General features: G+C 38.4%; 1 protein-coding gene across 1 annotated transcript in view; it reads left to right on the forward strand.

Moving 5' to 3' along the window:
• The window catches only part of sv2ba (synaptic vesicle glycoprotein 2Ba), a 33638-nt gene extending 13158 nt beyond the window's left edge, over positions 1–20480 (forward strand). The window contains exons 3-13 of the mRNA XM_055045132.1: positions 2570–2750; positions 4832–4983; positions 5647–5780; positions 13514–13603; positions 14208–14321; positions 14478–14566; positions 14915–15079; positions 15180–15313; positions 15400–15600; positions 15780–15939; positions 19161–20480. Coding sequence (XP_054901107.1) covers positions 2570–2750; positions 4832–4983; positions 5647–5780; positions 13514–13603; positions 14208–14321; positions 14478–14566; positions 14915–15079; positions 15180–15313; positions 15400–15600; positions 15780–15939; positions 19161–19344 — 1604 coding nt within the window. The 3' untranslated portion in view covers positions 19345–20480. The remainder of the gene's footprint in view (positions 1–2569; positions 2751–4831; positions 4984–5646; positions 5781–13513; positions 13604–14207; positions 14322–14477; positions 14567–14914; positions 15080–15179; positions 15314–15399; positions 15601–15779; positions 15940–19160) is intronic.
• Positions 20481–20976: the final 496 nt, after the last annotated feature.

The following is a 20976-nucleotide window of genomic DNA, read 5'->3' on the forward strand; positions in this document are numbered from 1 at the left end:
TGCTTTGAACAGATAAATGTGTGGATGTGCCAAAACTTTCTCCATCTGAACGAAAACAAAACTGAAGTCATTATTTTTGGACCTAAAGAGGAACGATCTAAAGTCAATGCACAGCTTCAGTTATTACAACTAAAAACTAGCGATCAGGCCCGAAACCTGGGAGTAGTGATGGACTCGGACCTGAACATTCAGAGCCACAGAAAAACAGTCACAAAGTCGGCCTTCCATCACCTGAAGAACATCTCCAGGATTAGAGGACCAGTGTTGATTACTGCAACAGCGTCTTCACAGATTGATTTGTTGTCTGTCCAACAAAACAAACAGCTGCAGATGGTCCAGAACGCTGCTGCTCGCGTTCTCACTAAAACCAGGAAGATAGAGACATAACACCAGTATTAAAGTCCCTACACTGGCTCCCTGTAGCTCAAAGAATAGACTTTAAAAAATTGTTGCTAGTTTATAAATCACTGAACGGTTTAGCACAATACATTAAAGATATGCTGTTGTTGTATAAACCTTCCAGATCCCTCAGGTCTTCTGGTTCTGGATCTGCTCTGCATCCCCAGAACCAGAACCAAACAAGGAGAAGCAGCTTTCAGCTTCTATGCACCACAAATCTGGAACAAATTTCCAGAAAACTGTAAAACAGCTGAAACACTGACTTCCTTTAAATCTCGACTAAAAACACACCGGTTTAGAGTTTGTTTTGAAACGTAATCAATTACTAATTATCAATGTCAATTGGCTTAATGTCATAGTTTGTTAATTCTATGTTCCATCACTGTGTTTTTGTGTTTGTTATGATGTAAAGCACTTTGAAATGTGCTATACAAATAAAATTTGATTTGATTTTAAAATATTAACCAATAGCTGTGCCTACATTCAATAAGTACTATTTAAAATTAAACTATATTCAACATTTTTTGACGTATTTTGTCTTTTCCACCAGTAGTGTCATTCGGTTGTTGAACACGCGACTCTTGTGTTGCAAAAAAATGTGTTTCCATCGCAGTTTTGGGAAATACAATAATTTCAATGCAGCCAAAAAAGATGTTTTTTTCTAATTAAGGAAATGTATTTTCATTATTCCAATTTGTGCATTTATAACATCAATGGAAACGCAGCTATTGCTGTATTTTAGCATAAAAATCGCTTTGATTTGATTGAAAAAATAATTTTTAAGCACAAAACCGCTATCTTTATGCCTCCTTCATGGAGTCTGTAGGGCCACATAAAAAGCTATAGCGGCCTAGATTTGGCCCCCGAACCTTCATTTTGACACATGTAATCTAAAGCATCAAATTGCCAAAGTTAACAGGCAACACGCTGCCTCTGACTCTTGTTGCCTTGACGTCCCGTGCGGCCTCTTACTGAATGGGATGTGTGGGGAGCAGAATGAAGCATCTGCAGGCTTTAGTAATCCGTGGGGAAGGTGCACGACGCACACTATGGCTCCACGTGCCGCTAAGCTGCTTATGCCTTCAGTAATTAGGACTGTGTAGTAAAAACACAGGACTGGCAGGCAAGAAGTAGGAGTCTAAAGAGGAGTAGTTGACCAAAGATGATAGAGAATTGACAAGAATATAGAAGGAAAACAAAATAAAAAGACATTGAACTCTGACAGGAGAAATTGAGGTTCTCTGGACAGAATGCTGCAACTCATAAAGTCTTTGCATTTCAATAAAGGTGTACAATGATAGTTGAATCAACACTAGTCACATAGGTACAAAAGGTGGAGGTTCTCTGAACAACATGGGCCTTTCTGTCCATCAGATCACCAGTTTGAGTGTGTGTGCGCTTTGGATGTCTTAATGAATGTTACAGAAACATCCGGAGCTAAATGGACTCAGAATAAAAAGGATGCATCACTGAAACATAGCATAAAAGCTGCTGAGTACTCTGCACTTTCTGTTCATGTGAGGGTGAAGGGAGCCCCCTGGTGGTGCAGCTGCTGTTTTAAAGCGACTTCAGTGCAGTGGTGTCCAAACTTATTGGCACAGCAGTACTGAGTGTTTTTTTTTTTCCACTATAAGTAGATAACATGTAATGTTTGTCACTGGTTTCTTAATTGGTGACTGTATTTTGTTTTTAGAATTTTTTTTATTTCTGTATTTTTAAGATCGAAAGCACTTTAATCTGCTTTGTTGCTGAAATGGCTCTCTGGCCGTTTTGCCATGTGTATTAAACAGCCACGACCAGGTCTGCATTTGATAAAAAAATTTTGGATTCGTTGTCACTTTTTTACTATTAAAATAAATTCAATTCAAATCAAACTCCTAAATGAATCCATGTGTTGCACCTCACGTTTTCCATGGGAAGATGTTAAATTGTCTGTAGCTTTATCTGAAAGGTGAGGCATCTTTTGCTACCGTAACGTTGTTTTTAAATGTGTATCAGGTTGTTTTTAACGTTACGTTAAAAACAACCGTAACGTTGTTTTTAAATGTGTTCTGGGTTTTCTTGAGCTGAAAACCCAGAACAGAACCATTACTGAGTTGCAATAATGATTCCAAAAGGTTCTTTGGACCCGGCTGCTTCGGTAATGTGCGTCTCTGTGTGCATTCTGCAGGCCTGCTTGTGTACGTGTCCATGATGGTGGGTGCCTTGGTGTGGGGCGGTCTGTGTGACAAGATGGGGAGGAGGAAGTGTCTCATCTACGTCCTGACCATCGACCTGGTCTTCTCCTTCCTGTCCTGCTTCGCTCAGGGATACGGCTTCTTCCTCTTCCTGAGGTTCTGCTCCGGCTTTGGGTGAGACGCCTTATGTTTTATTTGTTTTTTGTTTTTTTTCCCAAATACACATTTGTCTTTCCAGCACAGCATCACTGGGTTTTTTATAATAACTGACCTTTACTGTGAATAATCTGCTTAAAGAAAACACCTTTGAAAATAAGATGCGTGACATTTTAAGAAGCTATGTAACTGCAAAAACATCCATTAGAACCTACTGTTGTTGTTGTTGTTGTTTGTACCAGGTAGAAAGTATGAAAGGAAAGGCACAACTCTTTCACAAGAGTGGATCTCTGATATTCACAGTCCTCTCCCATCCCCTCTTTTCTTCAGGTTTCCTATTGGATTTAGAAATAAAACGATTAATCAGATTAATCGTGATGAAAATAACAGTAATCTAATTTAGTAATCGACTGTTAAGTCAGAGTGCACAGACTCAAAACATGCCATTTACTGAAAGAACAACATTCAGAGCTGTACCGTATATAAGCCATAACTGTACAAACAATATTTAGATTTTCCATTCGAGAAAATGTAAAATGTTTTGGATGTATGGGAGATTTGAAGATATTCTACCCAAGACTCCTCAAGTGGCATTTTTACCATTTGACCTTTACAATGTGTATTTGGTTTATTTGCATCTTTTAATACATTTATAATATTTAATGTCTTAAATGGAAAAACTCACAGAATGTACCAATTTTTTAAATCAGATTAATCGAATCATCATGAGAATAATCAATAGATTAATCCATATCTAAAATATTCGTTAGTTGCAGTCCTAATTGGACTTGGGCGTGTGACTGAGATGTTAAGTGAAGGAGGCTGATTTGACAACTGCATCTCCAAAAATGAGCTTTCTCCTTGAAGACGGAGCGAGGTCCAACCGGGCGTTTTGAAAAAAGTTGATTTTACATAAAATTCTCTAACCAGGGGGGAGATTAACAAAATTTCTTCTGTATGCTTTCATCATCAATTTTGACTTCATTCCTTATTTAGCCTTTCCCCAGACAGATGATCACAGCACCACAATGTTGTGAAGACACTCTCAGCTTCTCTTGTAGAGGAGCATGTCGTTACAAGAAGCTTCTATTGCTGTCGCATGCTGGCGCGCACCACGTCCCCCTACTGTTGACGCCACCTCAAAGAGATTCTAGCTGCAAGCTACACCCAAGGAGATCTCTGTTTTATTTACCCCAACAGAGAAGTTCTTTGCTGTGCAAATTCAGATAAGGGACGGTGGTTCTTCATTGGCTTTTGATTTCAGTTTTGTGCTCATTTCCTGCTGCTGCCTGTAAAGCCTTTTTGTGCAATAAAAGCTCTGGATTTCTCAATTGTGCTTTCTATGCTAGCTGCAGAACAAGAGTTTAAAATAAATGCGCCGGTTCTCTACAAATGTTTGACCTACTCATGTGACTCTTTCTCAGCTGTGAGTGCATAATCTCAACTTTTATTACAAAGTTTAAACTGCTGAGAATTTAAAGAAAAATGGTTAGAAAAATGATGCAAACATCACATAATAATAGGACTGAAATACAGCGATGTGCTTTTAGATTCAAACTATAACAGTTCTAATCCGGATTAGTTGAAGTTCTAATCTGGACTGTTTTGAGAAATACACTGTTGTACTCTTTCATACAGCGTCCACATTAAAACCTGAGTTCTTCTGGACTGGCAAATTTATTTTGCCCAATTTGGATTTTTTTAAAAAACTGACGGCATTGTTTGATAATTAGAGTCAATTTGGAATGTATATAATTGACTTGAAATCAGTTTTGTATGATTTTGATTTCACTTTTTTGTGCAAAGAAGACATGTATTGTGAATTGATGACACAATGTTAGAATTTGTTTTATTTTCCAGCTGGAATTGCGTGATAATTCATAAGTAAATGGGAATTTACTTATTTTATTCTTCTTTCTATTTCTTTAAATTGCAAAAAAAAATGATAATAAAGGCTTTCTGTGAACCAACATTAAAGTAGAGAATTGTCTACATGTCTCCCTAAACTAAACCTAAATCTGTGAGTAAATACGAGCCATAATTGTCAACGCGTAATTTGGTACTGTGGCTTGAAAAGGAAAATATCTTTCCTGTTGCAGAATTGGGGGATCCATCCCGATCGTGTACACCTACTTCACCGAGTTCCTGCAGATGGATAAGCGTGGAGAACATTTGAGTTGGCTGTGCATGTTCTGGATGCTGGGAGGCCTGTACGCCTCCTTCACCGCCTGGGGAATCATCCCTCACTATGGTAACACCGTCAAGGCTCCCATAAATAAACACGCTCGCATTTTGCTGACACACAAATTAAGATGTGGAGTAGCTGAAAAAGGCACAAGAACGTTGAGCCAAAATAGACTTTGCAGTGAATGTGCCTTCCAGTCTCCATGACTGAAATGCAGGAGCTCAATGTTGACATCGAAAATACGACTCATACGGAGGAGCTTTTGGAGCAGTGATTTGATAAATAGTGGTTTTTTACTTTTGTTTATATTTAGCTTATAACCAATGAAATGGTCAAAGAATATGTCAAACCTCGCTATAGCTTGCACACACAATTTTGCAGCTAACAATAAAAAACCCCAGCTTTTCCCATGTTAAATTAAAGTCATTAACATACTTTGCAGACAGTAACTATCATAACCCGGTTCCACTAGGTTAGTATTTATTTCATCCAGTGGGAGAAGTTCAGTTAAGTTTGCTCAGGTCAAAATGGCTGACGATTAGGAATGATGAGGCTCCTTCAAGGCCGTTCTCTCACCCCACAAGCTAACGCTGCCCTCCTACCCGAACAACAATCCTAGCAGATTGTCTGGGGGTCTGATCGGGGTCTGATATCTTTTTGAAATTTAAACTTGCTGTAACTTTGTTTGTTTGCTTGTTTGTTTGCTTGTTTTTTTGTTTGTTTTTTCAGGCTGGGGCTTCGCCATTGGAACACAGTTTCAGATACACAGCTGGAGACTGTTTATGTTTGTGTGTCTCTTCCCGGCGCTGGCTGCACTCATCGGAGTCGTGCTCATGCCCGAGAGCCCACGTTTCCTGCTGGAGGTCAGACCCCAGGGCCGCATGATAGAAAGAATATAATCTCAGAAATGAACAGTCGTTGCTAAAAGCTTTCACACTTTTAGCAACTGTAGGACTGCACAGTCACTGCAGCTTTTGGTTTTATGGTGGTAATTAGGGTATAGTTTTTCAAAAAGAGCAGTCAGATAAAAAAAAATTACAAAAAAGAGATAATGAATATTAATTTAAAATAATTAATCACACAGTCTTCTTTGCATTATTATTAAAACATGTTTTTCAAGGAAAATCCCATTGAAATTAAAAATCTCTTTTCCAAGAGAATCCTGGCCAAAACTGGGAGCTTCACATGGAGTTCACAGATCATTTACAGCAAAGCAGAAAAGGCTGAGTCTGTCATAAATAAATTAGTTAAAAGATGCCTCGGTTAAAACGTTTACCGACAGCTGATTCCTGGTCAAAATCAGTAAGAACATCTGTGAAAACATTTCGAGACAACAGCCCCTTTAGGTTCATGTATTTCTGAAACTGATTCCAAGCAAATGGAGCAGAAAACTGAAAAGATTTCTTTCCAACTTCAGATTGGACTTTAGACACTGAGAGGAAAAACGATGAGAATATCGTACAGTGGACTTTTTATTTAAGTAGGTCAACACATACGAAGAAAGAAGTCCTACTATAGCCTTATAAATAAAAATATACCACTGATTGAGTCTACCAGTAGCCAAAGCCATCCACATGTAAAACCTTTGAAACCTGTTATAAATCTTGGCCCCGGCACAGAAAACAACTTTTCGCATCATTACAGTCTTAGGGGAAAGTGTTAACAATGGTAGAGTGAAATCATTCTTCAACCATGGTTACTAAGAGAAAGTGCGTCCTGTCATAATCACCTCGGTTCAAGGAATCTTCACGGATATTCCTGCAAGCAAAATTGCACCTGAATTAAGCATTGTCTATAACTTAAATCTGTAGGATGCCCTAAAGTTTGAGGACTGTCTCCTAAGCACTTCTCGAGAGGCTCCTCTCTCAAAAACATCAAGGATAGATTTGTGTTCTGCAGGAAGTACCAGAACTGGACTACAGAGAAGTGGGATAACCCCGTTTTCTTTGATTAAAACCTTTTTAGACTGCTTGTGAATATCAGGAACAAGGAGAGTCCTTAGACAAAAAGGTGAATACGTATCAAGAACTAAGGTCTCCTGAGACCATTTATCTGTTGGGTTGGCTTTTTCCAACCCTACAATGCCAAGAAACACTGCCGTGAATAAAGAATGGGCTCAAAACTTCCTCCAGGAGCAACACTGCCCAATAATGCTAGAGCAATTTGGTAATGAATAGTGCTTTTTTTACCCCTGCTGTGATGGAGCACCATGTCACATGGCAAAATGGATAATGAATTGGCTCAAAATCAGAGCATTTATACTCTTTTCAATGATCAACACTCAATTCTATGTTAGCATTACATCAAACAAGCCATTCTTCTAATTGCTGGCTTTGTCCTTCTCCAGCTGGACTTGGGGTTGGAACAGTAACCCTGAATAATAGCAGTAAAGAGGCAGATATAGAAAGCTGCTGCATCGCTTGGCTGCAGGGTTTGTTCTGTGGTACGATATAAAACAACCAACATCTGGTTTAATCAATTGTTTCACATCTATTTAAGGCCGTGGCACCAATATTGAATAAACCCAGCAAATACATCTAGTATCAAGCTCGTAACAAATCCAAATTTGCAATATTTGACTTAATTAATTGTTGTACAATATTTAATTACATGTATCTGAATCCAAACAGCAAAACAAATTATATATGTCACAACAAACCCAAAATGGCTCCTTGAAAAACCAGAAGATAATGCTTCTGCATGTTGGTGTTCCTGCTAAAGCCTTTTTTTTTTTTGCCCCGATTTTCCCTTTACAACAATCTTACAACGTCTTGCAGTGAATGCTGTGTTACCTGGTGGTGTGTTGAATATGCCAGATCTAAAATCAGACATATTCAACATTGTCTCGGCCCTTTTATCGCAGCTTGTGGGTTTTCCCTGTTGGGGAGCAGAACGGTGACGTAAGAACAGAGGGGAATCCCAAACAGTTGACATGGCAACTGAGAGTCCGGTGGACATCGGAGGTGATGTGTGGAAATGTTTATTACTATTTATAAAGGTCATTTTTATATATGTTTATCATATGTGCTTATGTTTACTCAGTGTTGAGAAACGAGATATCTTCTTCCTGATAATCTATCTATCTATCTATCTATCTATCTATCTATCTATCTATCTATCTATCTATCTATCTATCTATCTATCTATCTATCTATCTATCTATCTATCTATCTATCTATCTATCTATCTATCTATCTATCTATCTATCTATCATCTATCTATCTATCTATCTATCTATACATACATATATATATATATATTATATATATATATATATATACATACATATATATATATAATATATATACATACATATATATATATATATATATATATATATATATATATAATATATATATATATATATATATGTATATATAATATATATATATGTATGTATATATATATATATATATATATATATATATATATATATTATATATATATATATATATATAGATATTTTAAGATCTACCTATAGAGCTATAGATATCTAGATAGATGGATCTATCTAGATAGATTTGATAGACAGACAGACAGATAGATAGATAAATACATAGATACATAGATAGATCTATATCTATCAGGGGTCCCCAAAGTGGGTTCTGGATGTCCGGCATCCTGCATGTTTTAATTCTCTCCCTGCTGGTACCAACGACTTTTTCAGCATGTCAATGTTCTTTTTAGGCCTTGAATGAGCCATCATTTGATCCAGGTGCGTTAAACCAAGGAGAGAACTAAAAAGGATGCCGGACCTCCAGGACCCACTTCTGTCTGTCTGTCTGTCTCTCTCTCTCTCTCTCTCTCTCTATTTCTCTCTCTGTCTGTCTGTAGGGAAACCCAAGTACCCAAAGAATACCTTATTTAAAGTATGATTGCTTAATTTTAGTAATTAAGAAAATTACAGACAATATCTATCTATCTTTCTGTCTGTCTATCTAAAGATTGATAGATATCTATAGATCTACATCGACGGATCTATCTAGATCTTTCTATCTATAGATCTATAGATAGATCCATCTATCTTTCTATCTGTCTATCCAACATTTTTGTAGGGAAACCGGAGTGCCCGGAGAAAACCTTTATTTAAAGTACGATTACTTAATTTTACTAATAAGGATAATTACAGACAATATCTATCTGTCTGTCTTATCTATCTGTCTATCTATCTAGACAGATAGATACATATCTATTGATCTATCGATCTGTCTGTCTTGACTATCTATCCAACATTTTTGTAGGGAAACCGGAGTGCCCGGAGAAAACCTTTATTTAAAGTACGATTACTTAATTTTAGTAATAAAGAAAATTACAGACATTATCTATCTATCTTTCTGTCTGTCTATCAAAAGATTGATAGATATCTATAGATCTAGATCGACGTATCTATCTAGATCTTTCTATCTATAGATCTATAGATAGATCCATCTATCTTTCTATCTGTCTATCCACCATTTTTGTAGAGAAACCGGAGTGCCCGGAGAAAACCTTTATTTAAAGTATGATTACTTAATTTTAGTAATAAAGAAAATTACAGACATTATCTATCTACCCATCTATGTACCTTTCTGTTGTTTTTTTAGGGAAACTGGAGCACCCAGCGAAAACCTATTATACTTACTTACATTTGCTAATATATGTCTAACGTAGCTGACGAACAATCTCACAAAGATGTTAGTTCAAAGTTGAACCACTTGGGTCGCACTCCTTGGCCAGTTGAGAAACATCATCCAGTTGATTCAGGGCAGAGATGGGAATTTTATCCTCTTGCTACTCTGTGGGGAATCGTCAGGGAAGCGCACAGTCCTGGATTTCAGTGAGGGAAGTGTGACAGGCTCGGTACTGCCAACTTTCTCATGACCGAGTGAAGGATTGCTGGTTTTTACGTCGTCATGTCTGTCAGTAGGATGCCTGTTATGTCTCTGAATAGAATACCCAAGAAAGCTGTAAGGATCATGCTCAAGAAAGCTGTGAGTAGAAAGCACGTTATGTCTGTGAGTAGAATGCCTGTGATGTTTGTGAGTAGAATGCCTGTGATGTTTGTGAGTGGAATGCCCGTCATGTTTGCCAAGAGAAAGCACATCAAGTTTGTCATTTGAACGCATCTCTTCTAGCTCAGGAGAATAGACGTCAGGTTTGCGATAAAATTTACGTGAGGTTTGTAACCAAAATGGACATCCGGTTTGTGGCTAGCATGCACATCCGGTTTGTCAGCAGAATGTGCCATTCTTCTTCCCACAAGGGACTTGGATCCACTTCTCTCTGGTGCTGCTGCTGGCAGAGTCTCCTGAACTTTGTGATGAACTGGCTTTTTATGAGCAACATTTTTACTGTCCTCTGGAGATGGGACCAGTTCAGGAAACCTGCTCTCACTCTTGTGTTGTACCAATTTGGATTGGAAACCTTCCTTTGGGCCATTTCCACTCTGAAATATTTCTCTCTGTCTTCTAATTTCCTCCCTAATGATTGGTTTAGTCTTCTCCTGGGTGCTGAATCTCTGCTGCTTCTCCTTCTTTTTCTCAATTTCTTCCAACCTCTGCAGCCGGTCCGATTCCATCAAGGAATGCAACTCCTGCTTTTTCATCTTCTCCATTTCTATCTTCTTCTGCCGTTTGTATTCAACTTGATCATCCCAAGCAGCAGTCAAAGATTTTTGCATTTCAGCTTTCTTTTTTCTCTCCTGTTCATCAAGGAACCTTTGGGGAATCCTCTGTGGAGCCATGTCCTTATAAAACTTCTGTCCTCCAAAGCATCTTTGGCAGATCTGAAGTTGTGTTTTTCCACAACTTCAGATCTGGGCAAATCAAAAACGTCTCGTTTTGTCTTTTTAAGCGGCTCTGATAGTTTTTTCTTCTGTCTTGTTTCTTCAATGATTTTCATCCTCTGTTCTTCTCTCCAAATGATCAATTCTTTTTCGTAAATAAATAGTTTTCCAGTCCTTTTCTTCTGTTCCTCTCCTTTTTTAACTAAGGCTTCCAGTTTCTTTTTATAGTCAATTTTTCTCCTGAGTTCTTGGTCCAGTTCAATCGCTGTTTTAATATCTATTCCCTCTTCTGAAATGGAGCTGGACGTGGAGCAGGAGCTTTTGCTCGAATCAGAGTCGGAGGTGGAGGAGGAGTCAGCTGTTTCAGGTTTTTTCTCTTTGCTTCTTTTTTCTTCTGTCGTTCTTCTTTTTTCTTCCGTTGTTCTTCCTCTTTCTTCAGTTTTTCTTCCTCTTTCCTTTGTTGTTCTAAATATTTTGGAAGACTAGGCAACTTTTCCAACAAAGTATCCAAATAATTGTCCTTCCCTACAAATTGGGAATGTTGATTTAAGTTAGGTCTACCGTTTTTTGTTGTAATGAAAGGCAGCAGCCTTTTGTTAACTCGTGTGTTTCTTTTTCTAACTTCTTAGCCATCATGATGAAACTCTATCAATCTCTGGGGTTCTGCACATATGACTCTAGAACACACGCATCACTATTTAAGAGGCTTCAGAGGTGATGTCATACAACCTTTGATACAAAGCATGGGATCCTAGTGACATCATCAGTTAGGTAGAAGTGTGACATTAGTTGCTATTGCTATGGTAACCAGGAAAAGCTCTGAAGTGATTCATGCTTTCTAGTGAAGGAGATGTTTCAAACCATCAAAACATTTCCAAATCAATTCATTCATATTAAGACATTTTACAACCATTTAGACTAGCTTCAGCCAATATGGCTGTAATTGATAAAGGCTTAACAATGTGCAAAACAGTTTCCATTAAATCTGCTCAACAGTGTTTTCCTCATCAAAAGATGTTTTTGATGAGGAAAAGAGTTTGATGAACTCAGGTTAAACTGTGGCTGTTTCTCAGCCAGACATTCATTTATCCAGACTGCAGTCATGCAATCTTCATCATTTCACTGTATACTGTAGTATTCTCTGCAAAGTGCAAATCAGTTTCTGCTCTTTTTGCTCCTGTGAAAATAAATAAAACTGAACATTTGGTTTCCAAAGGAAAAGAGAAGTTAATTCTCTACTCCAGAGTTTTCATGGTAGGAAGACACTGAGGGGTTTTGGTTCAGGTCACGAAACTGGTAAATGGACCTGGGTGGTGCAAAAGGGGAAAGATCCAAAAAATGCTTTATTTTTTATATTGTCATTTTCTGCTAAATATAATTAATTATAGAATTTGAGTATGGTTGAAAGTGTGCCAGACACTTTGTAAATAAACCCAAATTAAGCTCCCTATTTCTTGTGTCACATCTTTAGTGCTTTTTTTCTTTATCTTGTTTTATTTGATATGACATATGGTTGACTTCCAGTTTTTGATTTGATGTTTTTATCTTGATGAGACAACTTCTGCTTTATATATGTTGGAGAATGGCAGCTTAAGGACAGAAAGGAGCGGAAGACAAGGGACAACAAGGTTTTAAAATGTGACTTGTTATTAGTGGCCCCCTTGATAGAAGCACAAGGTGTTTCTTTTGTAAATAAGGATGGTTCTAATTTTGATCGATTGAAATTGTGAGTTTGTTTTATTGTATATAATCACTAGTGTATAGTTTTGAATTAGAGTTGATATTTTTAGTGAACATTATTTTTAGTTGAAACATTCTGGTTGTAAGAGTGTGTTTTTGTTGCTTACTCTGTCCTATTTGAGTGTGTTTGTGCATTCAGCTGTTACAGTGAAACTCAGGGTTTACTTCCTATAAACCTCACTGTTCACCAGTAAAGCCACAATCCTTCATTTGGGGTTGGGATAACTCTTTTATCTTTAATCCCATTAGCCCAGTGCAGACAAATGAGCCAAACACACTCACCTGAAAAACTCCGTAGGTTTTATTCCCGACCGTCCTCAGATGGAACATCATTTTGGTTTAATTTGTATGAAAGCGCATTGCTATCAGGTAGGAAAAAATATTTTGAGCGTCATCACGTTATAGCGAGAAACTTATCTTAGACGTGATTCGTATCTTGTTAAAACATGATAATTTTATGTCCAGGAAGTGGCGCTATTATGCTAGGATGGTAATGAGGGGGTTGGGGACCACTGGTAATACAACTATATGTATGAAATGGTGAGTTGGCTTATTTTCCACACACATTGTTTTGGTCAAAATGGGGTATCTGAATTGAAATGTATTTTGTTAATTATTCTGAACAGTTTTTTTATATATATATTTTAATCTATTTTAATGTTTTATTGCCTGCAACTGTTTATATAAGCCTTACATTCACCAACTATTTGCATGTTTTCACTGGCATTTTGATGATTGGGAGGCTTCCTTGCTTTTACCTTAATTTCTAATTTTGCTGCACAGATTCAGGTTGGTACTTTTATCTGGGTCACTCCAAAACATTAACATCACTTCCAGTAAAAAAAAAAATTAAAAAAAAGTACTAAAACTAAAAGATTGCTTCAAACCTGTGCTCTAAATAGCTTTGTGGTTAGCGGTATGTGTAAAGCATCCAAATCTTGCACAGATGAGTCATCAGCATGCAGCCACATCATGCTTAGTAGACCGGTGTTCAGAATTCAAACTACCTATTCACTACACAATTTGTGGTTTCCACCAGCGACCTTGAAACCTGAAGAGGCATTTTACAGTCTATGTGTTTGTGGATTTCAGAATGCCAGGCACGATGAGGCATGGATGATCTTGCGACAAGTTCATGACACCAACTGGAAGGCCAAGGGGGAACCGGAGCGAGTCTTCACCGTAAGCCTTCATTCACACCAACATGCATGGCTGGCCAAACACATTTCACCACTAATTTGAAAGGATAATGAGAGAAGAAGATGCTTACATCTTTATTATCAGGTCTTGAGAGAAAGTACTAATCAAATGTCTCATTCTTTGGGGAATGATGTAGACTGCTAAGTAACCCCTTTCAGTTGGGTTATAGTGCTTCAAAAGTACTTGCAACCCTTGAATATTTTTATCTTACCTCAAATTACATCCACCAACTTTTCTGTGTTTTAAATGTATTTTAGTTACTTAGGCCAGTACAAATATGTGCATAACAGTAATGTAGAATGATAGTGAATTTTTTTTTTGTAACGGTCTTAAGACGAGAGATCATTTAGACCCCGCAAGTTTTTTACTCTGTCTAGGTCTAGTGGGTGGCACTGACCCCACATATGTTTTTCTTTCTTTGTTTTTTTCTTTCCGTCTGTTGTTTTGGGAATTGACGGTCTGATGGAACAACCCATAACCCCACTTCCCCGCTAATCATTCCAGACTTTTTCACCCAGTCGGACGTCTAAGAATGAGAGCAATCATTGAGAGAAATCAAAACACATTCTGTGTCTCTTTATTGCAGGTGACGAATATTAAAACTCCACAAACACAGGAGGACGAATTCATAGAGATCCAGAGTGACACTGGAACTGCCTTTCAGCGCTGGACGGTTCGAAAAATGACCATGCTGCAGCAGGTTTCAAAACTTCTCTGTTTTACAATTCAACAGATGTGAAAAGGTCAAACAGAAACTTTTGCTTTGCTTTTGGTTGCTTTTATCCTGACACAACGTTGCTTGTGTGAAAACCGTGACTCAATGACTGGTTTAATGTTCTGTGTCTCTTTCCTGAAGGTGATGGCCAATGTGATGTCTTTATCTGCTCCAGAGCTCAGGCTGCAGGGTCTTTTCCTGGTCATCGTGTGGTTCTGCATGGCTTTCAGGTAGAATAACATCTTAGGAGACGACATGGACCAGTTTGAGATTCGCATCACATGGTCACCTTGAGGGTTGGTTTCATGGTGTTAACACAAAAATACAAAATAAAAATGAACAATCATTGATTATTTTTCTTCCTAACTCTTCAACGTCTGACAAGAGGAATGCTTTCAAAAATGTAACCTTAATTTTTGATTTAAATATTTTCATTGTTGGATGAAACAGAATTTAGTTTTTTCTGTCACTGGTATGACAGATACCAATGGCAGGTTCATACCTTTCTGAGATTTTCAGTTCAGGTACATGAATGACATAGGTGCTTCGGTGTGACATTTCTTTTCTGTGTGTGACAGCTACCACGGACTGGGAGTGTGGTTCCCTGACATGATAAAGTACATGCAGTATGAGGAGTACGAGTCTAAGGTCCGAGTGTTTCATCGGGAACGCGTGGAGCGATTCCACTTTAATTTTTCCCTCGTCAACCAAGTCCACCGTGAGGGAGAGTACATCCACGACAAGTACATTTATCACTGTTATAAACCCAGAGATCCACAAAGTTAAGGTTCAGCTTTTTGCCATTTCTGACTCTCTGGGGTTTTTGTTGTTGTTGTTTTTAAGATTTGCAAACATCGAGATTAAATCCGTCAAGTTTGAGGATTCGCTCTTTGAGAACTGCTACTTTGAGGACATCAAGTCCACCAACACATTCTTCGAGAACTGCACAATCAAAAACACAGTCTTCTACAACACAGGTGCTGCCACTCAAAGCATTTACTCAAAGTAATACTTTTGTTTGTTTTTTTTGTCTTGTGTCAAACGTCGTATGTTTTCTGTCCAGACCTGTGGCAGGAAAAGTTCAAAAACTGTCGAATGGAAAACACCACCTTCCTCCATCCAAAGAAAGGCTGTCATCTCAACTTCCAGGAAGAGAACGACATAGTAATCTATCTGGTCAGCTTCCTGGGAAGCTTGGCTGTGCTGCCTGGCAACATCATCTCGGCACTTTTCATGGACAAGATAGGAAGGATCCGAATAATAGGTGACATGTTTAGCAAAACATCAGAGCAGATGACCATTAACAGGCCTCCTTAGAGTCTGTCTGGGTGTTCAGTGACGATTCAATGGTGTCCAAAGCTGCAAATTGGTTAAAGAAACAGAATGAAAGTCGAATTTTGCAGCAATTAGCTCAATGATTATTTCTCTCTTTTTTTCTCCCAGGCGGTTCTATGCTGGGATCGTCAGCCTGTACTTTCCTGCTGCTCTTGAGCTTCAGTCAAGGAGCAGTAATCTGTTGGCAGTGTCTCTTTTATGCTGTCAGTGTGGCAGCCTGGAATGGGCTGGAAGTCATTTCTGTGGAGCTCTACCCCTCCTCTAAAAGGTACAGTTCACCTCTGGCTCTTTAACAGACGCAACAGAAAATGACCTTCCTGTGAAAGGCCGTCATATGAAGGTCATTTTCTGTTTAAGGTGAATTTTGCCACAAGTGGAAGTGGAGTGCATCGCACTGTGGAATTAAAGGGGCAGAACTATGTAAAATTGTTATTTTTGTTTAACCTTTTTATCACTATTCAGCTGTGCAAAATGCCTGGGGGTGCTTAGCCCCGCCTTCAAGATGTGGCTCCTCCTCGTAGCTGCGGTTTCAAAGTTTGGCGCATTTACTGAGCTCATAATAAGAGCTACTTCTCAGTGAATCACTGGTAAAGATGTTGTTAAAGGGTTACCATGTTGCGACGACTTCCTGAAGGTGGAGTTTCAGAAAGAGCTGGAGATTTCAAAGAAACAGATGTCCAATTGCTGGGCATTAAATCAGGACGTAAAACTTCTCGTCATATTTGATGTATATAGAATTTTTGTAACAACTGAAGGTAATATAGTTACTGGATTGTGATATAAAAAGGCACGATGTGCCTAGAAAATACATGATACAGCCCATTTTAATATATTCAGTGACAACTGAAAAGAACTAATCAAGTGTTGTTGATTTTACCGTTTGAAACTGATCAAAACTATTTAGATAAATCAACCATTTAAGTAGTTGATTCATCTGTGATATGAAGTACTTACAGTGACTATTAATAACACCCATTGCACTTTTTCCAAATTTTGCAAGTAACATCAGCAAAGTTCTAATTATTCTATCGAGCTCACGTGCGATGGACCAAGACGAGCTTGAGGACGAATTCAAAGTAGATAGAAAATGATAGATGATTTTCAACAGTTTAAAAAATAAATCTGAAAAAAAAGTCACTCATTAGTATTGGTGCCTCTTGACTCAGAAGCTTATGGAGTCATCTTTTTCTACAATTACGGCTGCAAGTATTTGATGTTTTGCACGTTTAGAAACTGACCAGTTTCCAAATGTTCAGTCTTCTGTCTTCTCATCTCCAAAAAGCCAAGACTTTATAGATCAACATTATTGTTCAAGTTTTGCCAAAGAGTTTCAACTTAATTTAGATCTGGAAATAATTACACTTATTCTAACAGTTAACAGGTGGAAGTCGAGTCTTGAACTTTAACTATTACATTGCCGATTGGACCTTTTTTAGGGGCATCATAGTAAAGGAGGCAGAACACAAAACCACATCTCACCCTTCAGATGTCAGATGTGTCTACTTTCACTTCACAGTAATCTGCTACTTTGTGTTGGTGTAGCAATAGAAATCACGGCGGTTTGTAGTGGTCAGGTGACAAAAGTTCATGGAGCATGAACACTTTTGCAGGGCACAGTGTGTGCCAAGCAAAGTCCCATTTCTTTCACAAACCATGTTGTGTCCTAATTGAGAGATTTAAGGGAGCCGTGAGCAGAACTGAAACCTCCGCTGCTTCACCCTCTTAAAACATAAATTAGTCTAATGACTGAAACTTTTCAGTGTGCTCCCCAGCTGCTCTAGCCAAAACTCATTATCCCAGATAATGATGTAGACATTAATGGCGTCTGTTGCACCCTCAAAGGCTGTTCACTCAGTAAAAGCATGAATGTGTGAGCACAGATAAGTCTAAAAGATTCGTTTTTCCATCTCATCATTGACGTTTGCGTTTATTAGTGTCAACTATGTTGAACTCCTGAAGCCTTACCCCTAGAACTTCTCATTTGGCCACATTTCCACCTCAAAATTAAATGTATTTTATGTGGGTTTTATGCAAAAGACCAACACAATAGAAGAAGAATGACTCGAATGAAAATCTGAACCATTAAAATCTGAACCATTCGTGCAGGTTGTGACAACAAATTGCACAAACTCTAAACGGATGGTGGCAGCAGCATCACCCTGTGCAGATGCATTTCTCTAGCAGTGGCCGAGAAACTGGACAGACTAGGAGAAAAAATGAACTGAACTAAATCTAAGGCAACCTTGAGAGAAAACCGGTCGGAGGTTGCAATGTATTTGACTCTCAGGTAAATATCCGTCTTCCAGAAGGACAATGAAATTAACCAGAGCGATTTTATTGGAATGGATCAAACTGAAGCTTTGTGATATTTTAGAATGACCTAGTCAAAGTCCAGACCTTCAGTTTCCAGACGTGCAAAGCTGGTAGAGAGATACAGTGCAGCACATTTCTATAAAAATATTCCAACTGTGGATACAAGCATAAAAATTAGCATGTTTAACTCTGAGGTCCTATGTTTGTCATGAATCCTATTAGCCACTTGAATTTCAGGATGGCGGCCATTTTTAACAGTTTGCTTTAGCTTCTGCTAATTTCTTATGCGTCAGCGCAAATTTTTTTAAAATGTGTTTTGCAAACTAGCACTAGCTTCCACTACTTTTACAAGTGTTAAGTGGTTTAGCATTAGCTTCTGCTAATTTTTTTATGTGTTTAGCAGTTTAACGATAGTGGGGCTAGATTCTTGCTTAGCGCATTATTAGTGAGTGAACCCAACTTTTTGCCCACCACTGGCAATAACAACTACATATTTTCGTGCAAACATATACTCTCCATTATAACAATGGCGGCCATTTTGAAAAATGTCCACCACAAAAAAGAAACACAAGATCAAGAAAATAAACATTATTACTACAGTTCAAAATATATGGGCTATGATTTGACACCAAACGTATTGATCTAATGTTCGATTTTGGTGGAAAAATGATATTTTTTAATGACAACCATGGTGGTTATCTTTAAAGAAATTGAGCAAATATGCAACAAGTAAATATGATTTCTATGGGTCCAATTATGAATGATTTGACAATAGAAGTATTCATCTGGGATAAATTGTGGCAAATTCAGTGCAAAAATACCTTTTCCTTTGCGAGCATCTTGAAAAACGGCTGCCATCTTGAATTTTTATGTGGCCAACTGTTTTTCCCAAAAAAGGAAGCCTCTGGGAACAACTATGCCAAGATACATTCCTTTATCAGCACGTAAAAGATTGTTGCTGAAACATTCAATTATCCGAAACGACTTGCGGCAGGAATTGTGGTGCTGATGTAGGAGGGCTAAATGCTATCTGCATACTTTACATTTCAAATGTTGATTTGCAAAAAAATGTCAATTCACATCTATGCTCTGCAACAATGTGTGTTTTGTGCAGCACATCCTTGTTCGATGCAGCCAACCATCAAGCTTAAACCTGCACTTTTTCTCCCTGCACAGAGGGACAGCGTTCGGCATCCTCAATGGGATCTGCAAGTTCGCAGCCATCATTGCCAGCTTCATCTTTGCAGCCTTCATCGGCATCACAAAAATCATCCCCATCTTCCTGGCCTTCGCCGCCCTCGTCTGTGGAGGTCTGGTGGCCCTGAAGCTGCCTGAGACGCGGGAGAAAATCCTCTCTTGAAAAGCCAAACTTCCTGCTGCTTCAGATCCCCAGACACAAACGGCAAACTGAACGATTTGTATTTCTGTGGTTACTTGTTTTTGAAATAGTTACCAAAACCTGTATGGTGGCCTACATCAACCTGCGGTAGCTCTCCGCCACGGGAAAACTCCTCAGGCTGCCCAGCGTTTTTCTGTCACATCATGTCTTTGTCTCCCCCGCTCTCCGTTCACACACACCCGTTCTGTCTGAGGTCGGTGTAAAAGATTAAAACAATGTGTCTGTGTTTGAATGGTTGTGTAGAGATCATCTTACCATGTTGTGCTTTGGTTTCATTCCCTCCTCTTGATGAAAGAGCGAGGACTTTTAGTGATAACTTGAAAACGACGAGACTCACTGCTATGTCTCCGCAGCAGAATTATTCTAATTTTGAAGAATACAAAAAAAAAAACCACAACCAAACACCTTGAACATTCACCCAATGTTTGTTCGGCACAACCTCGTGGTGTCTGTAGTTCGTGTTGCCCAGTTTGTTCTCTTTAGGTAAAACCAATTTATGAAATGTAGATCTCATTTTCTAAAAACGATTTTAGCTCTCCTCGGGTTTCCCAAAAGATCCGGATGCAACTCGACCAGGTTCTGTGTCTCTGATATGTCCTGTTTGTTCCCCATTGTAGTGTTTTAATCTGTATTGTAACATGTAGCATTAGGGTCTTTATCGGTCACATCTTGCCATGACAAAGTGTAAGGAACTGTATGTTTTCTTTTCTTTTTTTTTGTCGTTTTTTTTAAGGGAGAGAGAACAATGCAAAACTGTAAGACTAAATGTTTTCATATGATGCTCTCCTTTCAATGCTCTGATGAAGAACTGATTTGCAGAACTTTGCTACATTTCTGACAACATGTGTGAAGATTTTATTTTTGAGCATCGTACGTATTCAGCATGACTGATTTATGCGTGTGAGTTTTATGTTTGTGTGTGTTTGTGTGTGAGAGAGAGAGAGTGTGTGTGATTCTGGATGATATCGGCATGTCTGTAAATTTACTGAGACTCAACAGGCTACTGTTACCGTCTTTGCTGTTGTACACATAGGCCGGTGTAAATTAGCTGTACCATAGTAGTTGTATCATGACTTGAATAAAGCTGACGGATGTGATCCGGCTTCTTTCTTCTTCAAAGATGCAAACAGCGCAGGTTACAACCTTCAGCAATGAAGCTTTTTTTTTTTAGTGTGTGTGTGTGCTTGATTCAACCTTCAAAAGGAGACGGAATATGGTCGAAAATTACCTCATGGCCTAAGAAGCGGATTCCCGTTACCAGAAGCGTTGGAACACATTTGCTCGAGGCAGAGAGATCACCACAGAGTTTTTGAAACTCCTGAGTGTTTCAAAAAGAAACAAAATGCCTTTTGGAGAAGGGAAGGTGATGAGACAGTGGATACAGAGAATGGGAGTGCCAGATTTATGTCTGCAGAGGATGGAGATGCAGGGATTAACCCTAGTGCTGCTCATCGATATGTCCATCATGCTACCAAGGTAACATGAAGTAAAAAAAAAAACAACCTTGGGGCCAACCACGAGAATCAATTCATTTACAGTTAAAAAATATAGAGATGCTCGCATAAATGTTGAGACTGATTTTCTTGTAGCAGC

Source organism: Poeciliopsis prolifica, unplaced genomic scaffold (genome assembly GCF_027474105.1).
Source record: "Poeciliopsis prolifica strain line A6 unplaced genomic scaffold, Auburn_PproV2 SCAFFOLD021, whole genome shotgun sequence".
NCBI classification, from domain to species: Eukaryota; Metazoa; Chordata; class Actinopteri; order Cyprinodontiformes; family Poeciliidae; genus Poeciliopsis; species Poeciliopsis prolifica.